The 9,514-nt window shown below is 30.8% G+C and overlaps 1 protein-coding gene across 1 annotated transcript; it reads right to left on the bottom strand.

The window, feature by feature from the left end:
* Positions 1–873: 873 nt before the first annotated feature.
* On the bottom strand, positions 874–4,516 carry LOC107468817 (uncharacterized). The gene is made up of 5 exons (XM_016088188.3): positions 4,050–4,516; positions 3,130–3,239; positions 2,662–3,033; positions 1,655–2,282; positions 874–1,406 (listed from the first exon to the last, which is right to left on the bottom strand). The coding sequence occupies exons 1-5, from the start codon at positions 4,294–4,296 to the stop codon at positions 1,312–1,314; spliced, it is 1,452 nt and encodes a 483-aa protein (XP_015943674.1). The 5' UTR covers positions 4,297–4,516; the 3' UTR covers positions 874–1,311.
* Between the last annotated feature and the right edge of the window lie 4,998 nt (positions 4,517–9,514).

The following is a 9,514-nucleotide window of genomic DNA, read 5'->3' as shown; positions in this document are numbered from 1 at the left end:
TGGTTTAGGCACATTTCAATGCAAATGTGTCATACTTCGAAATTATTTAACCTCCTGTTGAGACAAAATCAGTCTCATTCTACCAAAGAAAGAAAAATGAAAATCGAAGAAAAAAAAATGTTTTACTATGTAGTGAGTTGATAGGATAAAGATTGCACTTCTAGAGTATTTTTTATGTATACATAATAAACTATAATTCTTTGGAAAGTTTTCAAGTATATCGGTATACCAGTATTTCAGTGATTTTTAACCGTTATATAATTAAGATCAACGGTTAAAAATCACTGAAATACTGATATACTGGTACACTTGAAATTTTTCCTAATTCTTTACCTATTTAACAAGAATTATCTAGAAATTTTACATTTATCTATAGGAGTGTATAACAGAAGCAACCTTTGCTTGTATGAGAACTAGTTACATTTTTTCTAATTTTAATTTAAACCACCATTAGTTAGAATTCATTGACCTTCATATTTGAGACATTATTCGACTTGATGTAGTAACTTGTCTAAAGTCAGGACCTTCATACTTCTTAGGGTTATGTTGGACCTAGTCACATTACATGTGACAACTAGCTAACTACTAGTATATTCTGCTGCCAACTTTTACAAAAACCTTTCGAGAATAAGGGGAAAGAGATTCATCATTTTCCATATTCCATGCATATGGCATATGTATATTGTGTGGTACGTATAAATTGCAATTTAATCCGCATATGCCTTACTTAACTACAGAGAAACTGAGAAAAGTATCACTCAATTTTTTTGTTTTCTAGCGACTTCCATGGTCCCTTTCAGAAAGCATCTTGTTATCTTTTATCTTTTTCTGCATATTTTCCACTTAGCGAATTTTTTAAGAGAGCACAAACAGTGCGTACTGTAAACTTATCACATTGCTGCATGTTACTACTGTAAACGTTTTACAGACTCAGATGCTCAAAGAACCTGTAATTACTTTGCATATCATACAGTTGAAATGAATACAGGGATGGTTCTTTTGACATCTGAAGGCCAATATTGCTCTGGAACATTCTCTTCGTTAGTTGATCCCTTTGGAATCAATTTTTAATGCTTTATAGAATAATAAAAACTAGATTGAGAGGCCTGCCAACTTTTCTGGCTTTGACCTTTTAAGTTTAACCACCGGAAGCTTTACAATGGTGGTTGCGTTGGCTGGAGTAAAAGTAAGACCTAGTAGAATTTGTCGAAAGCTGCTTCCTTCTTTCGTCTGTGCAAAACTTCCAAAGCATCATGGTTAGGTTGATGTCCTTGCATGGCTTCAAGATCCTTAGGCAACATCTCCATGTCATCAAAATGTGATATCATTGAGGAAAACAAAAGAAACTAATAGCATACAAAATCCCAGTAGAAAATTTTTGCTATGGAAATCACCACCTGCAGAAGCTGCACCCCAGAAACAAAATATGAAGTTAAAAACAGACGTTTTAGGAACACAAAGCTAATCGGGTGGCCAAAAATCAAGGGATCTATTATATTATGTTTAACAGAATCTAATAAAATAGCACAAGAACTTTAAGATGATGATATAGGTTTCACTTGTTATAAACATATTAGGTAAACTTATTATGAATCCCACTTACAGCAAAGCAAAAGAAAACAAAAGGAGGATCAATCAGTCCAGATAAACTTACATATTGAGGATGGAGCAAGTGAATAAGACACCAGTCTTTTAGATATTTCTTCACCCTGCAGAAGCTTGGAGCCACGGGTCACCCGAAGATCAGGTGACGCACCTGGGACGTTCTCCGTGTTGTGGCTTGCTGAATGCGAGGTAGGAGTAGGAGCGGGAGGTGAATGATAGCGGGAAAAGGAATTTTTAGAATAATTCTCTCGTGAAGGCTTTGAAGGATATAATCCACTATATGGACAGGGGTCTGGAGGAAGTTTAGTCATAGCAGAAGATGCAGGTGCAGAAACTTCACAGTCGAGACAAGGGGGTTGCTCAACACTTGGTGAGGGTACTGGAGAAATTGATGGCGTCGGAGAAGGAGAAGGAGAAGGAGAAGGAGAAGGAGAAGGAGAAGGTGAGGTGGCATGCAATGTATCCCTTAAAACAGAGGATAACATTATTTGTATGACAATGCCAAAGCGAGAGTAATCAAGGCCAAGATTTCTTGCAGCAGGGCCTTTTAATATTTCAGCTAATTGTCTCAATCTTCCAGGTAGGAGGCTCCCAAAGCCTGGCATGACTGAAGCCTGCACTGTTACTGGAGGAGCTACTGTTGAGCCCTTTTCACTTGTTATTTTAACAAACACATTCTGCAGAGGAAGTGACAGGGTATTGTTATTTATTAGACATCACATAAACAGTTAGTAGAAGGTTTATTTGGCAATCTATGCTAGACTCAAACAGAAATTGTAAAAGTCAACTGGAGCAAGAACAGAACATGAAAGAGTTGTGCATCTGGACTTTGCTGTATCCAAAAACTACATTATTTTCTCACCAATAAGGACGGATTTTATTTATCACCAACAAGGTTTTGGAGTTACAGAGCTCGTACTTTGCCAAAATAGTACAAAATTTAACGAAGAGACATTAAACTTCTGTAGCCGTTTACCAACATCACTTGTTTTGCTTTTCTCATTAAAAGGATATTCTCATTAAGTAGCAAAACAGGTTATGAGAATAAGACTATACCTCATTTGACTTCAGATGCAATCCAGACTTCAATTCATCCTTTAGGTCATCAATATTATCCAGCACTTCTGATGTTGAGTTATAAAGAGTAAAATTAAAGAGAACCTCAGGTGTCTGCCAAATAGTAGCCGACTGCACTGGTATTACAGTCAACCCCCCAGAAAACTTCAATATCTCAAATATACATGCATTCCCAAATATTGATTTTGTTAGAGTCAGATTGGTTTGCTTGAGGAACAGTTCAAGAAACGATGACCGCAGCACACTCAAGAGTGCTGGATCTATTGAAGCATTCATTGGAACAGAAAGAACACCGAAAACCACGTCAGTCCAGTTAGGTTGAACACTTTGGCGCATGGATAGGACAGCCACCTGTCAAGAGTGAATAGCTTGTAAGAGACTTGCCATGCCTAAACTGAATCTAGGGAGATGAAAAGAAGATAAGACCAAAGAAGCTTGCGGCTGAACCTTTGTATTTGGAAGACCTATTTCACCATATATATCATATTCTAATCTTTCAACGTATGGCAGAAGTTCTGAGATGGGTCTGTCCATTCTGAAGGAAGCTTGAAGGAAAGCTGAAAATATTATCAGGGAAAAACATCATCATGGTAAATTCAGGAACATCGGTTACAGAGGCATCGAAATGGATATACCATCAAAAGAACATTCATAGGAAATATAATATAAAAGAAAGCCAAGCACAAACAAATGAGTACACAAATCAGATGCAACATACACAACAAATGATGTGAACAACAAAAAGACTAAACATTGAAACATTGAAAATCAATGCCTTGGACTGAACATTAACCACAGTTTCAAAAGTATCACAGTTCTTGAGTCCTCTTGGAGATTCCCATCAATATAATTTTGTCGGCAGAGCTTATTTCCAAAATAGAACAAATTTTATATCTTTTGATCCACACATTTGTAGTTCCAAAACATTAAGGAGAAAATTAACCACCAATCAGAAAAAACATCAGGCTCGTATTAAAAGCTGAATAACTACTCTAACAGCCAGAGGCAGTATATAATTCCTCAAACGAATAACCAAATAACCCATACAACAAGAACCGAAAAAAAATAAAAAAATTTGAGAAAAATATCAATACCAAATTACCAATAAATAAATAGACGGTTTCTCAGAAGAGCCAAATTCGGGTTAACAGAACACATCCCCAGCGAACTGATTACTGAATTCGTGTTAGTAAGTACGCAATTCAGCAAACAAATCATAAATATATATAATTATTAGAATTTAGAACATTGAAATAAAATAACAAAAATGCAAAATATAAGAAAATTTGGCGTTGCTTAAAGCATGAAGAAGGGAATAATTCCTCAAGAGATGAAATCAAAGAAAAGAGAAAGCAGTAAGGACAAACCGCTATGCTTAATTTCAACTTTGGCGTCGTAGCTGAGTTTGTGGGAGTAATTGGGAAGAATCCAGAAGATTCCAGAAAGAAGAGCGGAGAGACTGAGAATAAGAACGAAGACGCACTTGAAACTGATGGTTCCGAGAAGAAAGGAGAAAGCACGGCACACGATTCCCGATGAGTGTCGTTGTTGCTGTTGAGCGTTGTTCCTCTGCTGTTGGTGCTGCAGGTACTGCTCTGGTTCCTGTTTCCCCATTTCCAAAGCATCTGGAATGAATCACAACGCAGCAAACCACAATTCTCTCTCTGAGGTTCAGAATTTGTCAGAAGCAATGAGAAGCAGTGGTGGTTAGAGAACAAGTGTTCATCTTCTTTCTTCTTTCTTCTTCTTCTTCTTCTTCTTCTTCTTCTTCTCCACTTTCTCTCTCTAAAGTAGAAGTTTTGAACACATTCTCTCACTAGATTATAAACACACTTTTGACGGTTACTGTACAGTGTTAGTGTGTATATCTTTACTTGCAATGCAATCTCTTTATTTCTCACTAATCTTTTTTAAAAAAATATACATTTAATTATTTTGTTACAACTTATTCTTTTAGTAAATTTATAATTAATTTTTTATATTTTTTAATTAAATTTTTACACTATTTTTGATTTTATAATTAAGTCATTTCTGTGTTTAAAAAATAAAACTAATCGAATATTTTTTTAAAAAACATGTGGTTAAAGATTCAATTAAATTCTTAATTGTGGATACTTTTAAGTTAGATAAAAATATTCTATTAACTCCAATATTTTTTATAGTAACAAAGTTCTAATTACAAAATTTAAAACAGTATGTCAATTAAAAGGAAAAAAACACAGCGATCTAATTGCGAATTTAATAAAACTATAAAAACCAAAAGAATAATTAAACCATTTTTTTCCTTATACTTTTAATTCTATGTAACTTATTATAATTGCTTTTCTATAAGATTTTTAATTTACAATGCATAGTTTACAAAATAATTTTTTTCAAAAAATAACATTTTAATAACCATTAAAATATAATTAAAAAGTTTAATAAAAATAATTAATTTTTAAATTAATTAATTTAAAAATCATTTAAACATATAAATCAGATTAAATAATTATGTAAGATTTTTTACTTTAGATAAAAATTAAACTTTAATAATAATAATAAATTATTATTATTATTATTATTATTATTATTATTATTATTATTAAATGCCGGCTTTAAAGGGTAGCGAAACGTTGAGGAGAAGCAAAGGTGAAAAAGAAAGAAAAGAAAAGAGTGTGCGAGCATAAAGCCAATGGAATATGTTATGACTTATCACCATATTATTATCATCATACTTCAATCTTATGCAATGCCACACACTCTTATCATTCTCAATCAATTTTTTTTACATGATAATAATTTCTATATAAATTTGTAACATTATTATTATAAGACCTAAAAAATATTTGAGTTAATAATAAGTTATAACTCAAATGGCATAGTTTCCTTATATTCATTTTAAAGATAGTGGATTCGAGTCTTTTTATTTTTGGTAAAAAAAAGGTATTTGAGTTAATAATTAGGTATTTTAAAATGTAAATATGTATTATTGAATGAATAAAATGAAAATAATAAAAAAAGACAACTTTGTAAACGATTTCAATTTATTTTTTATTTTGTATATTGAATTGATAATAGTATTTTTTAATTATAAATTATTGAGGTATTAATCTCAAATATAACCGGCTAACTGCGTTTAATTTGAAATACAAAAATTAAATTATATAATTTCTGAAATACAAAAACTAAACTCTAACTTTTATTTCTAAAATTTAAAAAAACAATTGAAGTACAGAAATCAGACATTAATTTCTATACCTTCCATATTTTTAAAAAATTATCAAAATTACAATGATAAAAAAAATCACCCGTCTCATCTTTACCCAACAAAAAATTAGCCATTTGGATTACTTATTAGAATACTAGTAAATAAAAATTTTGCTAAAATAAAATAATGAATTGCTTAATGCTTATCATGTACTGGTATTCCAACCTCCTCTATTTAATAATTTATAGTTTTTCATTCACATTTACAACTGGCACCACAGCATTTTTTGTCCTTTAAAAACAAACAAAGTAACATCTTTCTTAATCCTTATCATAATTAACCGCGAATTTAAGTTAAGTTTGTTTGGTTTATTATTATTTTTTTGTCATTATAATTGTTTAATTATTCATATTTGACTACATAATGGAACTTTTGTGCGATGCTTTTTGTGAGGAAGAAGCTAAGAAATACACTAATGAACGCGAAGCATGTGGGTGACAAGGGGGGAATTTTTATTCGTATACTTTATTTTCTGAAATAAAAAAATCATATAACCAATGAGACTAGTGATATATGCACGTTGTAATTGTCAGAACCAAAGATCACATAGCAATTGGACAACAACTATTAATTGAATTTGCCAACGCCTTCCACTTAATAAGCACTATCATATATACCTAATTAAAGTATCTCCACGTACACCAAATGTTTCTCCATTTTTCCTAGGCATGCCATCTATGTTATAAATAATTATATATCGTTTTTCATTCTTAAATTATTATATTTCTTTAAATATAGTATTCGTTTATTTGATTTTATTATATATATGCATGGATAGATAAGTTTTTGGTTAAATATCACTTAAATTATCATTCAAGTTTATAGGGCATATTTTTGGCTTGCAACGAAAGGTAAAATATTTTTTATAAATTATAATTAGAACTCCAGCTGTACGTGTATGTATTATCCATGAAGAGAGAGAATACTTAAAAATGATTATTTAGGGATTAAATTTTTATATTAGTATTTAAAATTTATAATTTTTATCATTTTAATTTTTAAATTCAAAATTTATTATATTGGTTTTAAATCTAATTTTAAGCATTATATTAATTTATAGACTTTTTTTTAAATTGTAAATTGAGTCGATGAATAGAGTATTGAATTTTTTTTATTTTATTTAAACACTAAAATAAAACAATATCGTTTAGTGTTATATTTAGCTGACAAGTCAGTACTAAAAAAAATTAAGGACTAATATAATATTTGAAATTAAATTTTGAAGACTAATAAAATAAATTTTAGATTTAAATGACTAAAATATAAATTTAAAAAAATTATTTTGAGAATTTAATGGTGTCACGCAGTGTCATCATCATTTTATACCTAGATCATCTTCTTTCATTCAACCGCTCAAAAATTCACATTTAATTAAGAACACGAATGAATGAATTAAAAGAAAATTATTTTCTTTTTCTTCAACAAATGAAGAAGAAAGGTTTAGGTAAGGGTTAAGTATAATTTTGGTTCCAACGTAGAGGTCGAAAATCGATTCCGTTCTCAACTTTTTTTTTACTACAAAATGGTTTCCAAAGTTTTAATTTGTTTTAAAATTGTCTTTCAGACGAAAATATCCTTCTCCCTTCACCCTAAAATCAACCAAAATCAATCACCACCAGAACAGAAGCCTACGTCCAACCAAAACTACCACCACCACCACTAGTATCATCATGGTCATCATCATTTTCATTAGAACTTTTTCCAAAATCAACCAGAAGTTCAAGCTGAACAAGAACCCACCACCACCACCACCATTATCATCATGGTCATCATCATTATCATCATCAGAAAATTCAAGCAACATGTACTTTGAACAATAATCAACAAATTCAGCAACAACAATATTCTAAATTCAAATTTCAGCAACAACAATATTCCACAACAAATTTCACAAAAAGTTCAAAAATTTTACAAAAAATCCAATTAACAGAAGAAGCTGGTGGTGGTGCGGTGGTGCGGTAGTGCGTTGCGATGCGACAGGACGGCAGGGCGGCGAAGAAGAAGAAGATGGTGGTGGTGCAGTGGTGCGGTGCGGTGCGGCAGGACGACAAGGCAGCGGTGCAGTGTTTAACGAAGGGTAATTTAATAATAAAAAATAAAATTGGTAAAAATGACGATTTTAAAATAAACTGAAACTTTGGAGATCATTTTATAACAAAAAAAAATTAAAAACAAAATCAATTTTTAATCTCTACATAGAGAGTCAGAATCATACTTAATCCTTTAGGTTATTAGTTCAATAATGATCACAAAGTCACTCCTCAAATAATGCAAAATTAACTTAGTTAATTAAGTGAGATTATTTTAAAAGTCTCCTTGGTAATTTGGTATAAGAAAATATATAAATTATATTCATAACCTCCTCTTTTCTTATCTATTTTGTTTTGGCAAAATTGGAGATTTATTATTATTTGACCAACAAAATATATTTTATGCAATTGATTTGATATTTGCCTTTCGAAGTTATCAGTAATAGTTTCATTTAATTTATCACTTTGTGATATTCCAATACAATCTTTATCTTGGATTTTACACTTTAATTTGACATTGTTATTGGAGGTTGTTATTCCTCCTCTTGAATAGGTTTACAATACCATAGTACATATCTAACGTGTAGTTAGTAATTTAATTAATTCCCTTTTTCCCATGGCTTTTGGTTAAACAAATAAGATAACTTACAAACACAAACAAGTAATTAAAATATTCGGTGTCCACTAATTTAGAAATAAGCAAGAATCAATGAACTATCTAGCTCCCGTGATAAGCTGGAATCATGTAATTAATTTAGAAGATAATAACCTCATAATTAATTAAAGTGTACGTAGCATAAACTTATCAAATCATCATCATATTATTCCATATGGGACACTGTGTTAGTTTCTAGCCATTTAATCTGTTTTCTTAAACTATAAACTAAAGCTATAGTACCAATGACTATGCTAATGAGAGAAAGAGACACGTATGTGTTTTCATCTCTTATAAATTGTTCACACTATTTTGATAAAAATAAAACAATAATTTAAGAAAAAACTTCCTTTAAAAGTGATGATTCATGTGTAGGCCGGAAGTAAATTAAGTTAGATCATGATGAACTAAATTCGAATTCGATTTGTTAATAACTCGATAAGTTGAATTCATAAGCTGATGATGTTAGTTAATATATATGCTGAAAATAATATTTTTAAATATAAAAGATTTGTTAGTATATTTTTGTTTGTTTGTTAGATTGTTTAGTTGACTAGTTTGTTAGGACTAGCTAATATATAGTTTGTTATTCCTTTTTGTTTTCACACCTTTTACACAGCTATATAAACCATATAGCATAGTATGAAGTTCTTATGATGTATTATTCAATTGGAATCAGAAAATTCATCTTCACAACACTCTTCTCTCTTTCGATTCTTTCCCAATCATTATTTTTTTCTTTTTTTTCCTCATTCTGCTGCAGCTATTTCACTGGCTGCCAGCAATTCTTTTTCACTTTCTCCATTTATTGTCAATTTGCTGCTTAAGATTGATACCATTTTACATGGTATCAGAGCTAGGTTACATCAACGGCGATAAGCGAAGAAAACAGCTCAAATG

The sequence above is a fragment of the Arachis duranensis genome, chromosome 10 (assembly GCF_000817695.3).
Source record: "Arachis duranensis cultivar V14167 chromosome 10, aradu.V14167.gnm2.J7QH, whole genome shotgun sequence".
Lineage (NCBI taxonomy): Eukaryota > Viridiplantae > Streptophyta > Magnoliopsida > Fabales > Fabaceae > Arachis > Arachis duranensis.
This window is presented reverse-complemented; position numbering and strand designations above follow the sequence as displayed.

Excerpts from the sequence above, each read along its gene's own strand:
- LOC107468817 (XM_016088188.3), bottom strand. The coding sequence starts at position 4,296 with ATGGGGAAACAGGAACCAGAGCAGTACCTGCAGCACCAACAGCAGAGG. Across the intron at positions 3,034-3,129 it reads TAGGTCTTCCAAATACAAAG|GTGGCTGTCCTATCCATGCG; the intron begins GTTCAGCCGCAA and ends CACTCTTGACAG. Across the intron at positions 1,407-1,654 it reads ACTTGCTCCATCCTCAATAT|CTTCTGCAGGTGGTGATTTC; the intron begins GTAAGTTTATCT and ends TCTGGGGTGCAG.